Raw genomic sequence first — 25,714 nt, 5'->3', positions numbered from 1 at the left:
GAGAACGGTCCATAATCCGTTTCTTCTAACATGTATTCTCTAGGCTCTTATTCTGAGTATGGCAGTTCCCACAATAATTGGATTCAGCTTGTGGAAAGAGGTAAGAAAAGCACCTTTGTGGTTTTTGTTTTGTATGTAGGCACAATATGAGTCAAAATGATGAGCAAATGTAATAAAATATACTTGGTGAAATGAAATATGTATGATGAAAACAAAGCTGTCATCCACTGAAAATATGTTTTGTTTTGGTGGGTTTTTTAAGCAAAACTGTTTACCTTTTCTCAGTATGAGGTATTTGATAATTTAATTTGTTAATGACTGCTTATTGTAATTAAGAAGTGTTTAAATTTAAATGAAGACCTTATTATATTTGGCTATTATGCTTTGGATATATAAACTGACTCAACAAATTAAATACTGCCAAATAAAAACTCAGGATATTAAAAACTGTGTTCCCCCAATTTTAGTTTTAGTGAGAGGGAGTGAGGTTAGATAGAAATAAAATTATGGGAGGCCATAAGCAAATAATCTCTTTGAAAAGCTCCCATCACATTATAATGGCATTAAATCATTCGTGCAGAGCACAGTGTAGAGGTATGTATGTACAGTAATACAGGGAAGAAAAGCTACAGATGTTTCCATGTTTAAAATAAATACTTAGTTCTTTATTGCAAGTCACAGACAGACTGAGGGGAAGAGTATTCAGAAATTATTTTATAAACTTCCATAAGTGCAAAAAATATGGGAAATATCCCATGAAGTATAAGCCTCTACTATACTGGCATAGCTTCAAAATAGTTTGAATAGTTTTATAAGAATTTAAATAATTATTTTTTAAAAAAGCATTCAAATATAAAAGCCAGTCTTGACCAACAATATTTTAACAGATTTTGTAACATCTATCTTATAATAGAAATTTTGATTGCAGTGCAATCTGACTCTACACATTTCTGCCTCAGCAATAGATATTCTCCTGAAAAAAAGCTACAGTTGTTCAAAAGAGTTATGAAATCTATTCCAGTAGAGGAAACTAGTTTAGTTGACCAAATAATTCTTTTTCGGATTATTTTTTAATAAAAGCAGTGTGGAGGTTTGGACTCTAGAGGGCTTCATCCATTGCAAATCCAGATTTTGCTTTTAAGCAGTGGTGAAGCAGTTTGCTCTCCAGGTTCATAACTCATCCCTGAGCTTGGAAACTTTGATTAATAGTAACGGGGTAGTGCTAATGCTGTGAAGCTCTTAATCTGTTACCACAGCTATAAATGGCTGAGCGTACAGCTCAGCATCTTTCTGCTTGGCTGCTTTCTGACTCAGTCTGGCACAGTCCCTCATCTAACTAGATTTTTCTAAGGGCTCTGATGGATAAGTGAAGTTGGTTCTCCTTGGGGTGGCAGTAGTGGTTCCTCTTTCTGTCATCTTCTGTTCCAGGGACAGTTCAGGCTTATGTGTAACAACACTGCCACAGCATTCAGCCCTGATATGAACATATGGCAGCTGTTCTTGTGCTACCCTAACATGTCTGGTTGTAGACTGCTATCGCTTGACAGCTGAATTGTCCAGGTAATGGGGGTGGAAACTCCTCAGTTAAAAGCAGGCTCCCATTTCCAGCTGTCTGTCCACTATGGCTGTCTCAAAGTAAGTTGTCTCTTCAGTCTGGCATATCCTGTAAACTTTGTCCTTTTTAAAAAGAGCTGGCATCCAGTAGCTTTCACTTAGCATTTACAACAGCATGAGCGTGCTCCAGCCCCTCAAGCCTGGCCAGCTTCTAGTCATGCCTTCTTCAGATAAATGCTCAAAATGTCTCTAGGACTTTAAAAATGGATGGATATGAGCCAGCAGTGTGCCCAGGTGGCCAAGAAGACCAACAGTGTCCTGGCTTGTATCAGAAATGGTGTGGCCAGCTGGAGTAGGGAAGTGATCATGCCCCTGTACTCAGCACTGGTGAGGTTGCGCCTTGAGTGCTGTGTTCAGTTTTGGGCCCTGTAGTACAAAAAAGACATTGAGGTGCTGGAGTGTGTCCAAAGAAGGGCAATGAAGCTGGTGAAGGGTCTAGAGCACAAGTCTTATGAAGAGTAGCTGAGGGAACTGGGGTTGTTTAGCCTGGAGAAGAGGAGGCTGAGGGGAGACCTTATCGCTCTCTACAGCTACCTGAAAGGAGGTTGTAATGAGGTGGGTGTTGGTCTCTTCTCCCAAGTAACAAGCAATAGGACAAGAGGAAACTGCCTCAAGTTGCACCAGGGGAGGTTTAGATTGGATATTAGAAAAAACGTCTTCACTGAAAGGATTGTCAAGCACTGGAAGAGGCTGCCCAGGGAAGTGGTGGAGTCACGATCCCTGGAGGTGTTGAAAAGCCATGTAGATGTGGTGCTTGGGGACATGGTTTAGTGGTGGACTTGGCCGTGTCAGGTTAACGGTTGAACTCAATGCTCTTAAGGGTCTTTTCCAAGCTAAATGATTCTGTGATTCTAAAATTGCCCATCTTAATACAGGACCTGTTGTTCCTTCACCCCCCAAACCTGACAGGATAGGGAAGCTGTGTTGCAGGCTTGCGATCTGGGCTAGTCTCAAGGGCTTGGCATTCTGTTTGACTACCCAGAATCCCTCCTTTTCCCAAAATGTTTTTCAAGAGCATAAACTGAGGTATCCTACTTCATACAGTATAGTGTACTTTCTTCACTGCAGTGGTTGAGGTAAAAGTTGGAGTGAAGTGCAGGGCAAATTACCCACATAATGCTCTTCCAGGAGATTTCTTCTCTCCTTTGCCACTTGCACAGCACGTTTAAATTGAGTCACAACAGTCCAACCTCCTCTGCTCAAGTGGGTTTAGCATGAGAGATTTGTCAGCTTCTTGGTTCAGTGCCCTTATTGATACGCTTTTGCATACGAAAACCTGAACTATGATTTTGATGCATTTTAGGCCAGTTAAAGGTGATGAATGTTGTTGCCACATAGGTTTTTTGGGGTTTTTTCCTTCATTTTTTTAATTATAAGTATTCTAATAAAATAGAGATGACAACTTGTGTTTAACATACTTATTTTGGAGAAGGTCTCCTGCTGTCAGGTAAGTATAAACAGTGTGTTTTGCAAAATATTCAATATTCAAACAAAAATACCAATCAAGAGGGAAAACTCAGCTGAAACCCTTTCCTGTTGTGTTATTTAAGGCCTTAATATAATGAGATGCTCTACAGATTATTTTTTTTAACTGTAAGTAACCAAAAATATGTTTCCATCAGTTTTTCCCTAGGATAATGACAGAGCTTTCAGAACTACAAGAATTCTATGATCCTGATACAGTAGAACTCATGACATGGATAAAGTACGTATGAAGTCCTGTGTTTCTATTTTATTTCTTTATGTCAGGGCATTTTTATCTCAGCATTTTGTGGAGCTACCTCTATGAATCTGAGTTTTCCCTTGCTAAGTCATTTCATAATGTAGGGGGAGATGGGAGAAGAAATGTATATTTAAAGTTTGGTATTATTCCTATGGAAAGAACCAAGAATTTATCATTGATTACAAGAGGATAAGATCCTGAAATACACAAGCAAATAATATTTAAGATCATTACTAGAGCTAATTTCCAAATAAAGGTGGACATCTTAGTACTTGGTTCTTTGCACACTAACTTCTCAGTAGATTAGAGGATTCACGTTGATTCTAATCCCATGGGGGACAGAAACACTGACATTTGTGTGTGCATGAGCTAGTAAAATGAAATGCCTGAATGTGAGGATTTAGAGACTTCAGTCAAGAAACATGCAGTGTAACATGTATGATTCAAACTTCCCCTTTGACCAGAAGGCTGGAAAGGTTCTTTTCAGGCTGGCTAGGCAGGGCGTAGCAAATGCTGACCTATGTTATATAGTTCTTACTGAGCTATATACATAGCTAATACTGAGTCAAGTTATTTCACAAATATATTTTTCTTCTCTCCAAAAGTTTCAGAACTGGATTCTGGCCTCATTCAATCTAACTTTGAACTATCTCATTAGGAAATGCACTTCTCTGAAAGTTAGACCCCATGTGTTCAGATAACTTCCTGACCTTTAACTGTACTTTTTTAGAATGTTATTTTCTGTATTTATGTAGTCTTTAATGTCAACCTGTTCATCTTCAGAAAAGACAAGGCTGGTAATTATGGAGTTCCAGCCAATTTCTTCTTTCTGTTAATAGTAGTGTATGTTGTTTGTCAATGCTGTAGCTCTTCAAGGCAGCAAGCAGAATAATGCCGAGTACCTAATGGCTTTTACATTAGTCTGCATATATTACACTTCAAGTACATAATTAATCATGGTGAATTGCATTGAAATTCACTCAGCTAAGAGAAATTTGACTACCCTTATTTGTAGCAGCTGTTCATATTTTTAATGAAAATAAGGAATTTTTTTTCCTTAAGGATATACTTAGATATCCATATTGGAATTTTAATTGAATGTCATTATTATAGTATATTTTCTTAAAATTTTCTCTGTGATAAAATGTATTTATTTTGAATTTTCTCTGCAGGAAAAGTTGCCCAAAGTCTGTCATAAAGTGTGACAATGACTGTTTTCTTTCACTAATGCAGGAATACGAATAGTCAAAAGATGAAACCAACCCCAGAAACATAATTACTGTAGACCTTATTCTGTATCATGACACTATTTACTCATAGATGATTAAATACATGGTCCTAGAGATCGAATTAAAATAATCACAAATCTTTCCCTTACAAGATAACATCATGTTGTTTCTGCTTCTACCTACCGTCCCTCTCAAGCTTGTTTTGTCACAAGTCAGCAACCATTCAGAAAAGCAATAGTTCAATCCATTCCAGGACCACTCTGAATGATGCTCCATGGATTGCAAGGAGGGGAGGAGAACGGCCATCAGCCCTTGCCCCAGCAGGAGACCTTCCTTGCAAACTCCGTGTTGCTGCAGGTCTGAGCTTCTCCTGGCAAGGAAACTACTGCCACTGCAGCGTTAACACCAATTATAATTAGACCCCCAATGATATCTTCGTGCACTCCGATTCATACCATTAAAAGATTCACACAGTGTTTAAAATTAAAAACATTTTGAGAAATTCATCGTGTACTCAGATGTGTACGTTGATGTTGCTTTTGCAGACGACAGGCTCCTGTGGCTGCTGTGTTTGCAGGCAGCCCACAGTTAATGGGTGTGATTAAGCTTTGTACCGGATGGATGGTATCAAGCTTGCCTTTATATAATGATGATGATCTTCTAAAAAGAAATGAAAATGTGAGTATCCAATTCCATAAATGTATGTGTGTTATCAGTGATTTATAGACTGTTCCATCCTGTAAGACTCAAGTGCCTGATTGAGATCTGTGGGAGTACTGTAAATGTTAATGCTCCAAAGAAGATGACCTTGTAACATTCCTCATGACACACGTTTGCATTGCATGGCCCTCTAGGCCACCTGGCAATGCAAATTATTTGTTTGCTGCAACTCCCACTACGTGTGACCGACATTCCAAATACTGTAACCCCCAAGTAGTTAATTTATCACCAGTTGTTGCATTGCATGAACATGTTTTCTTAATTTATAGATTTATCAGATCTATTCAAAGAGATCAGCAGAGGATATTTATAAGATACTCACATCTTACAAAGCCAATTTTCTGATTATTGAAGATTCAATTTGCAATGAAGTGGGACCTGTAAGAGGATGTAGAGTTAAAGATCTATTGGATATTGCTAATGGTCATGTAAGTACCAGTAAGAAAAAAATGAATGTTTGAATGCATAAATAATAAAAAGAAATCTTCTGATAATGCTGATCTTATTTTTCTGATTGTAATTGACATGTAGACAAAGATTCATAAATTTTGAAAGTGATCAATTAAGTTTTGTTCTGTCTGTTTCTTACACGCCTGTAATCTTACCCCATACTATTCTTTAACTGCCCTAATCCCTCCTAATACATTAGTATCTAGCTGTGCTGCTTTTCTGCCAATCACTAAATATCATTTAACTATCTGTAAACATTTAAGACTGTAAGACCTGGAGAGGTTATTACAAAAGCAGTAAAACCCTGCCTCAGAGAGCATTCTTTACTAGCTTTGAAGAAGAAATTTTAAAATGGATAAACTCAGTTCTTCTAAAACTCTGCCTGGGATGAGGACCAGCCTGCCATTCAGTTCAGTACAGCCTGTTTGGTACTGATGAGGGTACAAGTCTATTTGGTTCAGCCTTGCAGATGGGTTAGCACCCCAATAGATAGTTTAAGCCACAGCTGGTAGAAAGATTGGTTGAATAAACTGTAGAGTTATGAAGATACCTGTGAAAGCTACTTCAGTCATTGTCATGCTGTGTCTGTTCTGAATGCTGATAGCTGATTCCTTCTTGCTGCCAAAACAGGGAATGGGATGGGGTCTATAAAGTGATCTCATTACCACTTGTTCATCTGTTTCCTGGGAATCCAGCAAAAGTTTTGACTTTATAAAGGCAGGAGTGGCTGTAAATTCACTTAGGGTTTGGTTCCTTGTTCTCTCAGGTCAACAGGGGAGAAGGAGTCATCAGTTACTTCTAAGCAATCACAGGTTAGCTTCATTTAGTTGGTTTCCTGACTAAGAAAAGAACTTAAGCATGTTTGACATTTCAGCCTGTTGTATATTAACTATACCAAGTCAATTCTTGGTTTGAATGCGCTTTTTTTTAATGGGGAGGATGCATATGTTTCTTGTATATAGTCTTAGACTCCATTCTTGGGGAAAAATCCAAGCTGTTCATTGTGTTAGGTATTTTATAAACTCTAGTTTTGATGGTACACATTTCCAAAGAACTTGTAATGCAAGCATTTCATTTCTGTAGTTGCTTTCATTTGGGGGAGTAATTATAGGGGTGATATGTTTTTAGGGGATTACTCTTTCATATCCCCAGGAATCTACAGCTGGTGTTAGTTTCACTTGTAGGTTTCCTGGCCAGTTTATCCATGGAGGATATTGCCTCTGTTTTTCTACTAACCTCCTTACCATTGCTGAAATCTATCCTTTTTCTTTGCCTTGCTGCTAAAATCAGGTATGCCATGATTATTCCATGTTATAACCAATATTCTATACCATAACAGAGTGTGTATGTATGAATAACCGCCATCATTGATAACCTGCACATGTGATCTCTCAGTTTCTTCTCAGATCTGTTTTTGCATGAGTAAGTTCCTGTTCCCTCTTCACATTTAGGATGTCAGCTGGAGCAATTAAGCAGTTTCAGGATTCCATTCCCTCATACTCCTGCATCTCTCATCTCCACGCTTCCTGCATGCTTGCACATAATCCTGATCTCATCCTGACTTCAGCAGCACTGTTTTACTGTCAATTTTTTAAGTTTTTCTTTGATTCATATATCAGAATGAGTTTCTTTCTCCTTTAATTCCTAACACCCAGTTATTCAGCATTTCTTCCTAAGGAACACTTTGCAGTGCTTTTCAGAGTGACTGTTGCTTGCGATGATAACTTCAATCAAAGGGGGGGAAAAAACATTGAAAGACAGTATCCAATGCAAGGAACCTGTCTCTGATAAGTGCCAGACACAGCACTGTCAGTAAACAAAACCAGTCATTTATTATTTTTGTGTAATTAGGATTGTCAGAGTGGCAAGGGTTATCCTATTTAGAGTGGAGAGATTAAGAAGGGGAAAAGAAGGTTCATTATGAGAGTTTCAGTTAAAATCTGTTCTGCTGAATGTCTGTAATCTAAATCTGTAACAAAACAACTGGTATGTACATTTAAATGTAGACAACTGACTGTATAGTTTGTTCCTTAAAGTTGATATAGTGTGTTGTATCAGGAAACATTGAAACAAAACTCTGCTTGCTTGCTAACAAAAATTTTCTAAGTTATATTGAAAAATTATCAAGACTTTCCAAATAAATGGAAGCTAGTGCATATGTAGTTGGAGACTGCAGCATTTACTTATTTGCACAGTGAGACAGCGGACAGGCTGTTATGCTGTTGACAGGTCTCTGGGCGTGTTTTCCAAATTGCTGTATTTAAGAAGTACTACTTTCTATCTTGGACTATGTCCTATAGTCCTAGTCTGATATCTTGTGTCTGACACAGGCTGAGAGCATATGATTATTGACACGGCAAGACAGAGATGTTTTCCAGTAGTCTGTTGCTGAAGGACTGAAGCTCAGGGGAAATATTACTGTGTTTGGTAGCCACTGATAGATTTTTCTCCATGAATTTCTCCTACCACCTTTTTTTAAACCCATATAAACTTGTGCCATCAGGAGCAGCAAAGGGATTTCTTCAAGGATATCAAATAGTAGATGCTAAAATGCACAAGCAATTTGTTTCCAAGTCAATTGGTTGGAATTCATAGGGCAATACGTGTGTGTCTGCAGTCTTTATTAGGTATGTCAGGCTTACTTGGCCTGGAAAAGTTAGTTGAGAATTTCCTTCCCTACATAGGTGGTATGCCATGTGCAGGTCAGGTTTGAAGTACTGGGTAAATGGAGCACGTGGATAATTTCTGCTGCCATCGTTCTTTATTGTATGAATAAAGTACACTGGTTTTAATGTCTGCTATCCTGACAAAGCTATTAATTCACCAAAGCTATTTTAGGTGGTTAAACAAATTCTAGGAGAATATGTTTTCAGGTTATTGGAATCGTACAGTATGAAAATTAAATGTCTATCATAAATGAAATTTACAGAATACAGAATTAAATTAAATGTACAGAATTATGTTCTGTTACCACTTATCTTCAGTATTTTAATTAGATCATCTTCTTTTCTGACAGGTGGTTTGTGAGGAAGGCGACAGTTATGCCTACTCAAAATATGGACGATTTTGTCATGAAATCAAAATGAACTATTCTCCATATGTGAATTACTTTACTCGAGTATACTGGAATAGATCCTACTTTGTGTATAAAATCAACACTGTGATATCCTTCCAGTCATGAAAAAGCATGCGAGCTTCTTCCTGAGGATTCATTGTGAATGAAATTCACTTGGAAATGTTCCTTTTCATCAAGGAAGTTATTTTTGCAAATATCTGTGCGCACATGCAGTATGTTGACAACTTTATTTTACCAAACTGGAATTCTTTGAACTACAGATCAAGAGACACAGACACCGTCCTTGAAGGAAATGGGAAAATTTTACAGTCTCTACAAAGTGTGACAGTCTTCCACGTGTTTGCATTTTTCTTCCCATTATAAATCATCTTAATCTTCATGTAAATGAGATTTCTAACTTTAGTGTTAGAGAGCTGATGTGGGTAGACTTCAGTAAATGCAGAAAAATTGTTTAAAGAGCTCATTTAAGTGATACAGCTTTTATTGTCTATCAAGAAAGCAATTGGTGTCCTGAATCTTTTCAAGTAAGTGTTTGGGTTTTTGGGGTTTTTGTGTTGTTTTAATTCTTCCTGTCTTCCAATGTAAACATTTCTATGTTTATCAAACACACATTCATACATCTTATGTGTAGCTATAGTGTTTGTATAAATCAAATAAGGAAGATTTTATTTAAACACTTCCATAGGTTAAGGCACTGATCTCTACATTGTTAGAGACACGTTGGTGGAAGTGCTTGGACTTAGACCTAGCAGTAAGTAGTTGAAAAAGGTCAGATCTCCAGTTTGGAAAGAACTTGTCTGCAGGATTTTTCCATGCTTAAATGTGTATGTATGTATACATATTTGTGTCTTAGCAGCGATCAGAATGGGCCAGTATACAAAAGTATGCCATACTTGTTTTTAGGCAAGTGTAGCAGGACAACTAGGTTTGCTACTGAGACTTCTGCTCTTCTTTTTTACCCCCTCTGTGTGCGTGTTGGTGTATGTGTGTGTGTGTTTGGGGAGGGATGGGTGATAATTATTTCATTCAACTTATTATGTGATAGTTATATTCAGATAGTGCCATAACTGTAATTCAAAACACTATCATCACCACCATTAATAAATAGTGGTACAGTTGTTCATAGCTATTTTTATATCAATTATGCAACTACACTGACATCTTTGAAAATTTGGGAAAGTACTCTACAATCTTGCTTCCCTCTAAAATTGTCTTCCTTATATGACCCCCTTTGCCTCTACAGCTATTTTTCTTAAAAAATTATCTTTTCATCCTGTTTGTTGCTGGCTGATAGACTTTCAAGAGAATGAATGGTGCTTTAATTCCAACTCTGGGCCTAATCCTGGTGTTGCGAGTGGAAAATCCAATCAAAGGTAACAGTAACTTTGCTCACATAGGTGTAGCTGGACAAAAAGCCAGGGCGTAAGTTTTGGAAGAGGTTATTAAACTGTTAGGAGTTACCTGCAGTTACAGACTCTTGTAATGCCTGGACCAGTCTATCTGTGGGAATGATTCTTTGGAGCGCAGATGTCTTTAATGAAGGATCTGGCATAATAAGATGAACCTTCAACTGAAAAATCTGAAAACCATTCTGCAAACGAAAGTGGCAAAATGATCCTTACCGCACTTACTGATAACATGCAAATTCAGAGATTTTAACTCTGAAATTATTAGGAACTGCAGCATGTTGGTGTATACGCATGACTCCTGTCTGCTCTATGCAGATACAATTGCTAGCTTTACAGTAACAGGTAGTGCTGAGATTTTTTTAAAACCTATTATCACTATTGGAGTGATTTAAAAGAAAAAAGCTTTATTGTTGTAAAAGTCAACATGTCTGTAATCCGTTTTTTACTTCTGGTTATATTTTTAGGCCTATGACTCTTGAGAAGATGTTAAAGTATGCATTTTATTTGAAACCAGTGTTCAGATAAATTCATTGAATATAATGGCTGTGATCATTGAGAGAGACATTTATCCGTGTAACTGAGTTACAAGTTAAAAGTAAATATCCTTTCGGGGGATATTTCGTTGTGTTGAGGGTAGTGTGTATGTGTGTCTCTGGCCAAACACAGTCTGCATTTATTTGCTTAGGCACAAGTGCGTACATTTTACTGCACTGGACTGTTTCAGACTTTTCAGTTACCATATAACAAGAGAAGCTAGCGTATTAACTTGAGCTACGGCAGGCCTGCAGGAGCCTTCTCTGGATGTGCTAGTATGGATGTAGATGTAATATTTGGAAGTAAGTTTAGAGTTCCTTATACAAAGTAAGTTTGTTTGAATCACTATCAAGGAATTACATGTCTGTGTGTCAGTCATTTACTCGCCTGAAGTTAATCCTTCATGAATACCATTTCATAACAGCAATAAGGCATTCCAGGTAGCAAACTTCAGGGTTATAACTGCACTTGGGTGGATGAAGTCGCATAACGTACGGCTTCATGCCTTAGACTGCCATGCCAAGATGCAATATTTAACTATCCTTGACTGCCTGTTGTGTTTTACTGCAATGCTGTATGTATGTGTTACTACATAGAATGTAGTTTGAATACTTACATGTAGAGCACATGTGTTAAGAAAAACACAAACAAGGCCATCTGTACATCTGAAGAAAACTGTCTTGTAGCGCGTTGGCCTTTATACATGTTTAAACAAACATGTTGAACTTTATTTGAACTGTGACATAGTTGTTATTAGTTTTGTCATAGTTTTTAAGAGGTATTCTTGATACTTCGATTGATTCTGCTTTTGGAGAATCATTTAAGATTTTTACCTTGCTTTTTATATTAGAGAAAATTGTATTGCAGCACCATTGGCACAGCAGCCTTAAGTAACAGAAGGAGCCTTTTATGTGGGAGAAACATTGCTGTTTTACCAGTAAAAAGGCATAATTTTTAAAATGAGTGACTGGAAGAATCATATCTTACGAAGAAAATTATAAGCTTGAATTTCTTATCCAGCTATGGATTAGCAAAAATATTATTGTCTATCCTAATTTCCACCTTCTGTGAAAAAGAAACAGTAAGTTTCATGCTATCCCTCAGAAGGACAATAGTAGGGCATAATTACATCAGACTTGTATACACAACCCTAGCGTGGTTTTCAGCCAGGTCACAGGTTTAACTCCCTGAAAGGGCTGGGGGAGTGGTTTGCAAATTTCGATCTGTTTTGCTGTAGATGTTGCAATTCAGTTGAAACATGTGCCTTGCAAGCTTTTATTAAACAAACAAAAAACTCAGTTTGTGTTTCTTTTTGTGAAGATTTTTTTTAAAAATTCCTGTACCTCTGATTTCTAGAGCTTCCGTTGTGTCTTAACACCCCTGCCTCCAAGGATGCTTGTGTAGTAAGTGGTACAGCTAGGATGTATGCCAGCCACCTAAAAGCTGTTCAACAGGAAGAATGAGAATTTGTGTAGTGATTTGTGTTGCTATTTTACTGGCTTATTTCCTCCTTCACATTTCCAATTTCTGATATGCTTGATTTTAGTAAATGCAAAAAAAATTACATTGAAAGAATAAATTGAGTACAGTATTTTCAGGCACTCACCTGTTAGCGTTAGACTTGTGGATTAAAGTTTAATCAAGCCAGAGTTAAACTGACATGTACAGTTTTGTCTTAATACTAAAAAAACGCTCATTCACTTCCTGAATTACCACATACTTGAACTCAGTTGTTAGATTTGCCAGGAGATATTTGAGATTAATTAAGTAAAGGCATTTCAGAACATAAGCTTCTATTCATATTATTTTAAAAAGTACTGGATTTATTTCTTCCAAAGTAAATGCAAATAGAGTTTAATACAATATGATCTTAAATACATTTTCCACGGGGCGGGGGGTGTAAGGAGGAGATACAGAAATATGGAAGAAAGAGGACCAAAAGGTTTAACCAGGATTGAAAATCCTTCAAACCATTTGCTCTGGTGGCATTACTATTTACTGAAAGGCAGAAGCTTAGGGACCAAATCTTGTTCTTACCACCTTATTTTTACTAAGTCATCTGCAAACTTCCAAATCTTGTGAGTCTTCATCAGCTTTCCCATGCAGTTCACATGAATACGAGCTGTGAGATAAGGTTGTAGGGATTGTAAGCTGTCATTGGAACACTTCTTAATGACTGCTGTTAATGACATAACCTATCCTGTAACCAAAAATCTAACAGCAGAAAGCGTAGGCTATGTGAATGCGTGGGCATGCGTGTTGTATTTGCATTTAGAGATGTCTGGTTTACTGTTGTGATTTGGAGATGTGATGAGTAGCTTCCATTATTGCTGATGGTGGTCGAATCTATAAATCCCCTATATATTGATGGGTAGATGGATTCTAGAGTACTATGGTATTCGAGATGAAAGAAAAGCTGAGTTTGTTCCAACGCAAGCAATATTTAATGTGAAATAATACCTCAACATAAATCTGTGTAATCATACCTTTAGTACTCTTTTAAAAACTTAACTTTAGGGGTAAAAAAAGTGAAAATTCTAAAACATGCAGTGTGTGTCATTTCTACTCCAGCAGTGCAGCTAAAAGGAAATATCACCATTATGTTGCTGCGCTCTTACTATGCCAAATGCAGGGCTAGCAATGCCTAAAGGTCTTCTCAGTTGTTTGGTACCTCAACTAGGTGTTTAAATGTGTAATTAATCTGGCAATGTTTTTTGTTTCAGCGCAGTTAAATGTATGTAATTCTGCCTTTCACGTGATGTTTAAGGTTACCTATTTATTTGATGGAAAAGAGGTGGGTGTTTAATGCCTTTCAAAGTTTCAAACTTTGTTATTTCAGTAATGCAGAAGAATTATCGTTGGTGCTTTACTTGTTAACAGTGACATTTAGCAGTAGTGTATATGGCATATGGACGTATCTATGTGCAGTTATTTAATAACAAATATAAGGAATCCAATTCCTTTTATCCTGTTTGTTGTCTTGGACAGTTTTTTATCAGAATAATGTATACATAGTAAATATTTTTCTCTTGTGACAAACTTATTCTGTGAAAAAAAAAAATTGTAATAAAAGCCAAGTCTAGAAAGTATGGATTGTTTGGAACACAAACCACTTTATGCTTTCTTTCGAGAAGTCTGATACCCTTTCACAAAAAACATGTAGTTCATAATGAATTAACCTTCCTTTGTTGCGGTAATAAAGTGATTTTTGTATTCTGTTGTATTATTTGCATATGCAATTTTAGTCAAGTGAAGACTGCACAGAATAGCTCAAATATCTGTCTTAATGGGGCAGCATAAATGCTCTTAAAGCTCTTGAGGAGCAGCAACCTGCTCAGACTGGATCCATATGTCATGCTGGCTGGGACTGCCTGTTGAGACGTACTGGTGTGAGGATGAGTGGCAAAATATGAGGTGCTTCATATGGAATTATTGAACTGACTGTCTCCCTGAAGATCCTCCTACAGCAATGTTTTGGGTTTGCGTGGCAAGGTTTTGGTAGTTGGAGGGCTACAGGGCTTCTGTGAGAAGCTGCTAGAAGCTTCCCCCATGTCCAACAGAGCCAATGCCAGCCAGCTCTGAGATGGACCCGCCACTGGCCAAGGCCGAGGCCATCAGCAATGGTGGTAGCACCTCTGGGATAACATAGTTAAGAAGGGGAAAAAAACCTGCAGCAACACAGCAGCTGGAGAGAGGAGTGAGAAGATGTGAGGAACAATTCTGCAGACTCCAAGGTCAGTGAAGAAGGAGGTGCTCCAGGCACTGGAGCAGAGATTCCCCTGCAGCCCGTGGAGAAGACCATGGGTGAGGCAGGCTGTCCCCCTGCAGCCCATGGAGGAAGGATGAGGGGGTGTAGCGATTCCACCTGGAGCCTGTGGAGGACCCCACACCGGAGCAGGTGGAGGCACCTGAAGGAGGCTGTGACCCCATGGGAAGCCCATGCTGGAGCAGGCTCTTGGCAGGACCTGTGGCCCCATGGAGAGAGGAGCCCACGCTGGAGCAGGTTTGCTGGCAGGACTTGTGACCCCGTGGGGGACCCATGCTGGAGCAGCTTGTGAAGAACTGCAGCCCGTGGGAAGGACTCACGTTGGAGAAGTTAATGGAGGACTGTCTCCCATGGGAGGGACCCCATGCTGGAGCAGGGGAAGAGCGTGAGGAGTCCTCCCCCTGAGGAGGAAGGAGCGGCAGAGACAACGTGTGATGCACTGACCACAACCCCCATTCCCCATCCCCCTGTGCCGCTGCGGGGGAGGAGGGAGAGAAATGGGGAGTGAAGTTGAGCCAGGGAGGGGTGGGGGGAGGTGTTTTAAGATTTGGGTTTATTTCTCATTACTCAACTCTGGTTTGATTGGTAATAAATTAAATTATATTCCCCAAGTCGAGTCTGTTTTGCTTGTGATGGTAATTGATGAGTGATGTCTCTCTGCCCTTATCGCAAGCCAGGAGCCTCTCATTATATTTTCTCTCCCCTGTCCAGGTGAGGATGGACAGTGACAGAGCAGCTTTGGGGGGCACCTGGTGTCCAACCAGGGTCAACCCACCACAAGCAAGCATGTCCCCTGGAAATAAATCGCTATGCAACATCAAATGCTTACTGATTTATTTTTTTGTTTATCAACTAATGTATCATCTGTGTTGAATTTTTACAGATCATACAGATGATTATGTATATTGGAGCCTTCTATCATTTTGTGAGATATTATAAATACGACTGAAATCTTTGAATGGAGACTACTTTGTAATAATTTACCATGAAATGATATGAAAACCTTGAGATTATTTTAGTTAAATTCTGAAGATGACGGAAATATCTGATGAAGTGCTTCTCCAGAAATCAATCATACAGCACCTAAAAAATAAATATTTACTTCTTTAATTCTTAATAGTTCTGGGTTTGAACAATTCATCAGACTGATTCCTTTGAGACCAGTCAGGAAACAAGTTTAATCTTTTTCAAAAATGAAATGCGCTGATGCTGGAGTATTCACGTTTATCCTTGAATTCTTCGAGCACCCAGACTTTGTGTCTGCTTAGCTGAAAGAGGAGTGGAGCTTCCTGGCACCATGAAATACACGTTGGCATTCGTGTACTCTTCCATGTCTTTATCCAAAACTGAGACCATGGTTACCAGCTGTGAAATACAGAATATTCTATTATAGATAATAGAATTTATATTTATAGGTGTATATAAATAGAAATGTGTATATGTATTTTATGTGTGTGTGTATGTATCTTTATAAAATATATATTCTGATTATACTCAGTGTTTTGAGAGGTGTTAGGTAAAATTACTGTTGGTTTGGGAGTTGGGTTTTTTTCCCCTAAATGGTAGCTCTGTAATTTGCTTGTAAGACCTAGTTTCCCAGATTTTCCATTTTTTGCTGTGACCGAGTCTAGCATATTTCAATTCTTGTGTGCTTTCAGATTGTTTAGGTAACAAATGTGATAGATGTTTTTTAATAGCAATGAGATGAGATGCCTCTCATTATGAATTAAATTGCATACACAGAATACACAAACATAAAGCAATACAGTGTTATAGAACTAGTCAGTAGGTTATAACACACCAGCAGTATATATGTTTACCTTCAGAATTTTGAGTAGAATCATAGACTCATAGAATGGTTTGGGTTGGAAGGGACCTTAAAGATCATCTAGTTCCAACCCCCCTGCCATGGGCAGGGACACCCTCCACTAGACCACGTTGCCCAAAGCCCCATCCAACCTGGCCTTGAACGCTTCCAGGGAGGGGGCATCCACAGCTTCTCTGGGCAACCTGTGCCAGTGCCTCACCATCCTCATAGTAAAGAATTTCTTCCTAATATCTAGTCTAAATCTCCCCTCCTTCAGCTTAAAGCCCTTGTCCTATCACTCCATGCCCTTGTAAACAGCCCCTCTCCAGCTTTCCTGTAGGCCCCTTCAGGTACTGGAAGGCTGCTGTAAGGTCTCCCCGGAGCCTTCTCTTCTCCAGGCTGAACAACCCCAACTCTCTCAGCCTGTCCTCATAGGAGAGGTGCTCCAGCCTTCGGATCATCTTTGTGTAGTAGCTTTACAATGCGTTGGAGTTTCTTCTTGTTTCAAAGTTTTGACTGTAATCTCTGCTGTCAAGCCTTGAGTCCCAATGCTACTGTACTGACTGGTTATAGAAAACCCAAAACCATGTTCGACTGCCTTTTTTTTACACTGTTGCAATAAATAGCAGCAGATTCTATAAGGTGAGGTTGAATACAAAATGATGCCCTAAAGGCTGTGCTTTGACTTCCACAGTCCCTGTCAGCCGAACTGGACCCCCCCTCACCACCCCTCAATTCCAGAAGAAAAATAATTTTCATTGAAAAACTGATTGAGATGTTTAGTCTTTTCATCAATACTTTCATATTTCCAACAAAATAATACAGTTTAGTCCTTTGGTATAGCTTAAAAAACCCATCTAAACAGCTCATTATAAATAACTTTTACCATTTCAAGACAGGTATTTAATGTGTATACAGCTGCCTGACACCAGTAAGAGCAGTATTTCAGCTGTGCCTGCCTGGGATGCAGTCACATAATTTTAGAGCTGGTAATCAGAGTCAAACGCACCTCAAGTGTGGTTGTATCTCTTTAAATTGTAGGATAGGATGTGTGTCCACAGATATATATGTATATACTTGTTTTGTCATTGCACAGTTGTGCTAGTAAGTATCCATGGTGGCAAGGTTATCGCTTAGTTCTGCTCTGCAAGGTGTGCCCGAAATTCTGTCAATGGTGCAGCAGAAGCCTAAATTTACATCACCAAAATGATGTGTTAGCACACGTATTAACAATACATGGGTTCATATGTGTGAGGGAGCGCTGTGAATAAAATCCAGCTTGTGTGTCAACAGGCTGTAGACAAAACCACGTGTTTCTAAATGCGTGTGTGTGAATATAAGAGAAGAGAAAGGGCAGCGCATCTGGCAACGTAGGTTAAAATTGAGCGCTTGATTTTGAGAGGATTTAATTTGCCCGTTCAGAGTTTCTGTAAGGCCAGTAGGACACATCGTGTTTCAGAAGAGGGTACGTTGTGCTGTATCTCAGTGCTGATCTAAACTTGTCCTAAACTGAAAGCTCATTCGGGTGGTCTGGCTGGCTCATTAAGTGTTGTAAGTTAACGAGCTTTCTAGTGCCTTTGTGAGGCAGGGAATTACTCACATTTTATTTTTATGTAGGGCACAAAGAGTAAAGATGACACACTCAAAGCTTGCTATAGCACGTTAACCATGGGTGGATCTTGATGGCTTCTTTTCTGTTGTTACTGTAAACCATTCCTTAAAAATATTTGGGTTTACTTTCTGCGTTCCTAGTCTGAGATCTCACATCCTGCCGCTTTTTAGAAATTATTATCCTTTCACCTTTCTAGTGTAAAAAATAAAGGCTGGCAGTTTGTAATAACACGATGTGGTCACCCAGTGATCACCTCTCCTTAAAACTGGTGGTTCCCCAGGTGGCAGAGGTGCAGATCTAGCAGTTGGTTGTCACCTTTGACTGTTGCCCGTAATATTTGACTAAAGCTGATTGAAATGGTTTCTGGCTTTCTTGAGCAAAGCTTCGCTTCCAGCATAGGTATGTTATCACTGAAGTTACAACACCCCTGCCTTGCTAACAGCCTTCTACTAAAACTAGCAGACCTGTGTTCAAAACAGCAAGAGGGAATATTTCTAAATAAAAAAAGTATTAACACAGTTTGACCAAGCTCGGCAAAAGGCTGTTCCTAAGCCGTTGTTACCGTCACTATGTGAAGGGAGCTATTGTTGTTCCTGTTTATTAGCAGGGATGGAAGATGCTGCTGGGACTTGTACTTGGTTTGACGAGCAGTGGGTGAGTGACTGGCCTTGAGGTGGTCTGGCTTGGGTTTACGCTTCCATTGATTCCCACACCTAGATTGTTTTTACAAATATTTAGCAGGACTGATGCATTTGCTTCCCTAACTCAGAAGGACTGTTTCAGTATTGGTCTCAAGAGCAACTTCTTTTCCCAAATACATTTCACCCAAAGACTGAAATTTTAAATGCAATAATTGGTGCTACTGTTCATGTATTACGCTGAGACGTGTTTTGCTCTTCCCTCTTCTGCCAAAACCATCTTCCCTGAAGGAGCAGCAACTTGTCGATGCACTTCTGAGAGGCCGCACTGCCACGACAAGCCCAGCTCACATCAGAAAAATATGTCTCCTTGGTCACAACTATTTTTCAACGATTGAAGTATCCTAAGGCCCTCTCACCTATTGCCTTTTCTCCTCTGGTTCTTTTACTGATTGCTCTTTTAGCTTGGCCAGAGTTTTTCATACACACTCGGGAAAGCAGGAGGTTGCCCGTTTTCCCCGAAGACACCCCCCCGGGAAGCACTGCTGCTCCGTGTCCGCTTCGCTTGTGGAGGAGCGGGAGGGAGCAGCGGGACACGTTACAGGCAAGCGGAGAAAGCAAGCTCTGGAATCGGGGGAAATGAGGAATTTGCCCAGAATCGTTATACACTTTGCCAGGGACGAGGATCTGCCTCCACCCACGCGGGAGCGGGCTCGCCCTGTCCCCGCCCACGGCTCTGAGTGGCCGCGGCGGCGGGGGCGGGCCGGGTTTCCACGTGGCGTGGGTGTGCTCGGCAGGAGTGCGGCGCAGTGCCGCTCCGTGGGGTGCTCCGCTCCGCTCGGCGGGATGGGCCGGGAGCCGCTCGCAGCCGCTCCGTCGCGCCCGGCTCTGCTGGTCCGGCTGCTGCTGCTGCTGCCGCTCTGCGGGGCGGCGGGGCTGGGGCGCGGCGGCGCTCCCCGCCTGCTCCGCTTCTCCGGGCAGGTGCCCGAGAACAGCCCGGCAGGGACGCGGGTGCGGGGCTTGCGGGTGCCGCTGCGGAGGCTGCTGGGCCCCGGGGAGCCGGCCGGGGAGTGGGCGCTGGAAGGCGACGGCGCCTCCCGCTTCTCCCTCCAGCGGCGGCCGGGCGGCGGGCGGGGGCTGCTGCTGCTCCGCACGGCCGAGCGCCTGGACCGGGAGGCGCACCCCGAGTACGGGTTCCGGCTGCGGCGGCGGGCGGGACGGTGCCCCCGGGAGGCGCTGCTGCGGGTCCGGGTCCTGGACCGCAACGACCACCGGCCCCGCCTGCCACCGGCGCGGCCGCTGCAGGTGGACGAGCTGGCCCCGCTGGGCACGGAGGTGGCCCGGCTCCGCGCCTCGGACGGCGACGAGGGCGCCAACGCGCGTCTCACCTACCGCCCCTGGCCGCCGGGCGCCGGCAGCCGCCGGCTCTTCGTGGTGCCCCGCAGCGGGCAGGTGCTGACCGTGGGCTCGCTGCTGGGGCTGCGCCGGCTCCGCCTCTGCGTCGCGGCTCACGACCACGGCCGGCCGCGGCCGCTGCGCAGCTCCGCGCGGTGCCTGCGCCTGGCCGTGCGCGGCCGGCGGGCGGCGGGCGGTGCGGGGAGGCGGCGGCGGGCGCGCTCGCTGCCGCCGCCCGAGCGGCCGCCGGGACCCGGCTCCCGGCGCTACACGGCCCGCCAGCCCCCCGGGGCGCGGGTGGGCGACACCGGCTTCACCGTCCCGCGGAGCCGCGAGCGGGCGGCGGGCGGCTGGTTCGAGCTGGCGTCTCCCGGCGCCACCCCCGTGGGGGTCGACAGGGCGTCGGGGAAACTCTACCTCCGGCGGGAGCTGCGAGCGGGCGGCCGGGCGGAGGTGCTGGTCAAGGTGCACCGCGGCGGCGGACGAGGTAGGGGGCCGGGCCGGACGGCGGGGATGGGGCGCGTCTCCCCGCGGCGCTGGCCCGGGTGGGGCGGGACGGCCGCGAAATGGCCGGGTGGGGATGGAGGGTCGCCCCGAGGGAGCGGGCACGGCCGTGCCGGGCGCTTGTCACTCCAGGGGATGCGGCCGCGCTGATGCCGCCCTCCGTGGGGTGCGGGGAGCCGCGGGCGGCTGTGGGAGCTGCCCCCCCCGGGCTGGGTTTGGTGACTGGGGATGTGCCGGCTCTTCCCTGGTCCCGCCTGCACAGCTTTCGCCTCCTGTCTTTGAAGGAATAGACGAAAACGTGGGTAATGGTGTTTTGGTTATGCTGGCTTGTAAGGAATTCCCGTCACAGCAGGTTCACTTTGTGGGACCAGAGGGGTCTGCTCGTGGGTTAACAAGCAGTTAAAGCTTGTTTAAAAAAAGGGGGGGAGGGGCACATGACAACTTGTCTTATAGCAGGGAGAGTTCATAGGATCATAGAGTTAGTGGAGAACCTCTTCAGTTCACTGTTGTCCTCCGTGACCTGGGAAGGGAGAGGTGACATTGTCCTGGGGGTGCATGCTTACAGACCTACAGCTAAAGCCCACTGTGCTTGGAGATCCTTCTGTGGCTGCTGAACCCCGCTGAAGTGACGCTGGAAGTCAGCTACAGCAATGCAGGGCAGTGCACGGGAAGGGAAAGGAGCTGGTGCTCAGTAGATGTCAGTGGGCTTAGGACAAGCAAAAAAATAAGAAAAAACAAAACAAAAAACAACAACCCTGAATCTGTAATCATAGGAGTCGGTGTAGAGGTCAAAGTGGAGATATCATTATACCACTGTGTAAATCCTCCATGCATCAACAGCTTGTATACTGTATGTGCTTTCCCTAATAACAGCAACGAGAATGGCTAGACTTGTTAAACTCCGTAAACCATGTTAAGCTTTAGGTACATTATGGTTACTAAAGCCATCCTTTCCGCGTGTTACTTTCGTCTTACTCAGCCTAAGTTTGACAGTGCGTTTGTAACTGTAGCTCAGGTCTCTGATAATGTTACTCATTATCATTTGCTTGTATTTTTTTGTTTGATTTGTTTTTTTTTCTTAGATGTTTACAACTTTGTTGCAGGGGTAATAGTTACAGTTTTCTGTAAATGGGTTTTACAGCCTAATGCTCAGGAAACACAAAACAGAGCTGGGAGGGAAACAAATGAGTTGAAGAATGCTGGGGGCTATGATCTCCTTTACCATCCTGCACTGTGTGCAGTCTGAGAATCCCAGAGCTGCCCATCTGAGAAACTTATTCTTGCAGGAATGGGCTGTGTTATGCAAGCGAGAAACATTTAAAATAATAAAAAACACTGCACAGTATTTCTAGGTACTAACTTTAAACAAATCACCCAACATTGAAAGTAGAATGTCTCATTCAAGCTAAAGATGGAGTTGGAAAGGTGACGTGTTGCTTGACTGTCTTGCTTATTTATAATGAAAGCAAACAACTTTGTGAGCAGTGTTGTACAAACAATTAATCATGTTGTCCTCTCCAATCTGGTGCTGTACAACATGTTGTTATCGCTGTCTGTGCACTGATAATGTATTGACAAGAGATGAGCCTCAGGGAGAAAGGAATTCAATGATCAAGTGGGACAAGGTCATTTAGACACTCCTTTAAGCTACTTTTAAAATCAAAACTATCTCATAACTTTGTACAGTAACAAACTTGGGATCTTTTTTCTGGTGCTTGTTTTAGAGGAAGATGATGGAGCAGTGGGAGGCTTTGAGCATCCTCTTTTTCCTGAAGAAACGTGGTGAACTGTCTAAAGCCAAACAGAATTAACTTTGGTTTGCTCCTCGCTTCTCCTCATGCCTTTTACTAAATATAATTAACAGCGGGTCATATAGTAATCAATATTATGGAACACGTGCCAAAGTTTTAATCCTCTCATTAATTGAAAAACAAAATTATTGGACCCTTATTAATTGCCATCTCTTATGTAAAAGTCATGAATGGACTTAGGCGTTTCACAGGTGCTGCTTCTCCAGTGAAGCATGTGTCTTGGAGTTTTGGGTTTTTTCAAGAAAAGCAAAGATTTTTTGGCACTTAAAAATAATAAAAAAGAAGGTCAGATAGTAACTTAGAGCACCGTTTCTTGCACCTGTAGTCCTAGGAAGACAAGGTATTCATGCACACAGTTGAAATACTGAAATAAACTGAGCATAGAATAGGATAACTTTCTGAATCCTACCTGTTGCTCAGTTGTACTCGTAGCAGCGATGTGCATGGGGCTGCCATCTGTTCAGTAGGGACACTGTAGCTGGCACTGTGAAAATACAGTTCTTCTCCCATTGAATATACACTTGGTACATGGACTGTGCATCGCAAAGAGGTTCGCACAACTTCTGTGAATTGTCTTAATTACCTACACAAAGCAGTTAGCGTCTTCTTTAGGAATCTGGCAGGTTGCCTCTGTCTCTCAAAGCCTTGCTGTTCTGGGCTCTGCACGAGCACAGTTGTGGGATTGGGACCTGGAGTTCAGACGAGGATCTTACACAAAGATAGGAGCTACTAACCCGCCCTTTCCTCATCCACGTTTTCTTCTGACATTTAACATCCTGGAAACTCTGACCGTGCCTGCAGAAGGCTGAGGAACAGCACGTAGCCTGAGCGTGGAAAGGTTGGGGGTGTTGGGGAAAGGTTGAAAGGGCTGTAGCTCCCTTTCCCTTCCAAGCCTGCCTCTGTTCGTGCACACCTGCCCACACCTGCAAGCACCTACGTAGGTTACCGACTTACACAGGGTGGGACACGTGCGGTTACACAACTGTTGCCTCTTCCTCCAGACGGCCGCCCTTTCAGTAGCTGTGGGTACGTACTGGTGTGTCCTGTGTAGAAGCTTTATGTTTAGAACTTCGTCTGTCATATTTCAAAAAGTGAAGGAACGCAATTTCTTACGCCATGCATTGACTCAGTTTCAGCTCTGTTTTGTTGTTTAATCTTAAGAGCCTACCACAAATGGCTTATAGAGCACACGCTGCATTGGCTTGCAATAGTGAGACCCACAGGGTGATTTCCACGCTCCTGCGCACACCGACACTGCAGCTACAGCCCACGTGCTATCAAACTGAAAACACCCCTGGTAAGAAGTCACTCCATAAGCTACAAAGGTTATTTTTCTTTAACAACAAGGAAGACTCGAAAGCCCAGCCAGACAAATCTCTTCCCCCGCCAGCATGTCTGCAGTGCTCTGAAGTAAGCTTGAGGCTAGCAACCCTTCAAATCTGGGATGCCTCAAGACAGTGAAGTCAGGTAAACACCAGCAGTTAGTTTACGACTGAAAGGAATAAAAAAGTTGTAAGGCTCTTCAGTATTTCCATGTTTTGGAATTGAGATGGATCTCATCCCCTGTTCTCGTTCAGGGGCGATAGCAGCTCTTTACTACTGTAACTGAATTCCAAGGAGCTAGATCTTAAATCTGGCTGAGGAGGCTGTAGCATAATGCTGTTCCTCGGGTATAGTGTCTTATGACAGAATATGATCAGTATTTAATCCTTATGACTCACTGGAAGCAAGCTACATTTTAAAAAAGCATCTGTCAAATCTTGAAATTCCTGAAAGTACAGCCTAGACTGCACATGGAAACATTTATGTGGTTTGAGTCCCTTGCACTGTCTTAAAAAAACTTCCACCAGGATGCCTGCTGGGAAAGGAAAGCCTTTCAATCTATATGATACAGCTGCTGTAAAAACTAACAAGTAATCGGTGTATGTTGCTGGCTATGGTTTCAAATCAAGGTATAGATTAGGTTTGGGGGTGTTTTTTTATGGAGGCAGAAATGGCGCATTGCTTCCTGGCACCCCCTGACATTTTTAGAACAAAATAAATCTGACTCCAGAAACAGAAATCTGACCTGGCATTCAGGTTTGGAGGTCATACTATATGCTCCTTTCTTTTTTTGTTTTCCCTCCTGGTAGCACACTGATTAAAACCATCTGTGGATACCATTCCTATGCCTTCAAATTCAGGTGCCGACAGAGAAAACCATTTGCTTCAATTAAGCCGTGAAACCATTTTAATGGCCAGGGATCGTTAGACAAAACAGCAAGCTTCAGGATGAAGGTTATTGTGTTACCCTGTCTGTATGTATCTTTGGAAGAATCTTACTGTAAAAAAATGGATGTAAATCTATACAATGACCCAAAGGCAATAAATAAGTGGCAAGAATGTCTGTTAAAGTCTATAGCTGAGAAACCAACAAAAAGCTTAAAAACTGAAGAGGTAAATGTAAAGTTTATGTTACAAGTATTCTTAGTAAGGTACATAGGAAGCTATTTAAATGAGGAGAAAGCCTTTATCATAACAAGTTAAAGAGAAGAGCAATTCAAATCAGAATATTCAGCCCTTTATTCTTAAAGTTAACATATTAAATCCTTTTATACAGCCTATGATTTCATATTTCTGCATTTTTACTACATTACAACAGCAGGGAAGCATTTAAAAATCTGTTTTTGATGCAGATCAAAGCTGCACCATGCCAGAAATATCCCTGCATGCTCTCAGTGCTGTCTCACGCTCCAAGAGCACTGTGCAGCGCGCGGCAAGGTTTAATTTTTGTGTACAGGCAGGAGCTGGCTGATCTGCGGCTGCCTTTTCACACCTGCATTACACGTGGGAGGCCCAAAATTCACACATACCGTGTTTGCACAAGCAGTTTGTTCATGTACACATCCCTAGGCAGACGTGCGTGTAGCCTTCTCGTTTGGGAGTACGACTCTGAAGTGGAATTGAACTCGCTCCCGTTGGCGCGTCTCCGAGGGGCTTTGAAAGCTGTCCTCGCTGGAGAGCGGCGGGGGCTTCTCAGCAGGCATTTTGGTGCAGGCATTAGTGTTCCCTTGCTAAAGCGGTCAGACCCTGACTAGCGCATATCACAGCAGTACTGGAGTTTTAGCCTGAGCAGAGAGGTTGGCATGCTAGCGGACGCTGCCCAAAATTTACGAAGTTAAGCAGAAAGCTTAAGAAAAGCCTTTAAAAGCTTGGCCTTAGGAAGTGGGCTGATGGAAAGGACTTGGAATTCTGCTCCTGTAACTATACGCTTTTCCCTGTCTTGCGTGTTGCTGATGGAAGGACCTAAAAGCAGCGCTGGGTGACAGCAGAGCAAGGAGCAGTTTGTGCATATGCCTATGGATGCACTTGCTTTACATCAGATGGGTTGTCTGAGCTTTTGAGTGAGTAAACAAATGCTATACCTACGGGATAGACATCTGCTCT

At 42.3% G+C, this 25,714-nt stretch overlaps 2 protein-coding genes across 5 annotated transcripts in view; both read left to right on the top strand.

Annotated features, from left to right (window-relative positions):
• Positions 1-15,028, top strand: part of DPY19L4 (dpy-19 like 4) — a 36,802-nt gene extending 21,774 nt beyond the window's left edge. For 3 of the 4 annotated variants that reach the window (XM_054816381.1, XM_054816383.1, XM_054816380.1), the window contains 5 exons: positions 44-100; positions 3,237-3,319; positions 5,112-5,244; positions 5,556-5,714; positions 8,753-15,028. In XM_054816381.1, coding sequence (XP_054672356.1) covers positions 44-100; positions 3,237-3,319; positions 5,112-5,244; positions 5,556-5,714; positions 8,753-8,917 — 597 coding nt within the window. In that variant the 3' untranslated portion in view covers positions 8,918-15,028. Of the gene's footprint in view, positions 1-43; positions 101-1,428; positions 3,213-3,236; positions 3,320-5,111; positions 5,245-5,555; positions 5,715-8,752 lie in introns of those variants that run through there. The other variant, XM_054816384.1, reaches the window with a different exon arrangement.
• Positions 15,029-20,015: 4,987 nt separating this feature from the next.
• Positions 20,016-25,714, top strand: part of LOC129203675 (neural-cadherin-like) — a 60,117-nt gene continuing 54,418 nt past the window's right edge. The window contains exon 1 of the mRNA XM_054818495.1: positions 20,016-20,460. The gene's annotated coding sequence lies outside the window, so the exon portion shown is untranslated. The remainder of the gene's footprint in view (positions 20,461-25,714) is intronic.

This window comes from Grus americana, chromosome 2, assembly GCF_028858705.1.
Source record: "Grus americana isolate bGruAme1 chromosome 2, bGruAme1.mat, whole genome shotgun sequence".
Classification (NCBI taxonomy): Eukaryota; Metazoa; Chordata; class Aves; order Gruiformes; family Gruidae; genus Grus; species Grus americana.
Note: the sequence above shows the minus strand (reverse complement) of the source record. Positions and strands in the feature narration are given on the sequence as shown.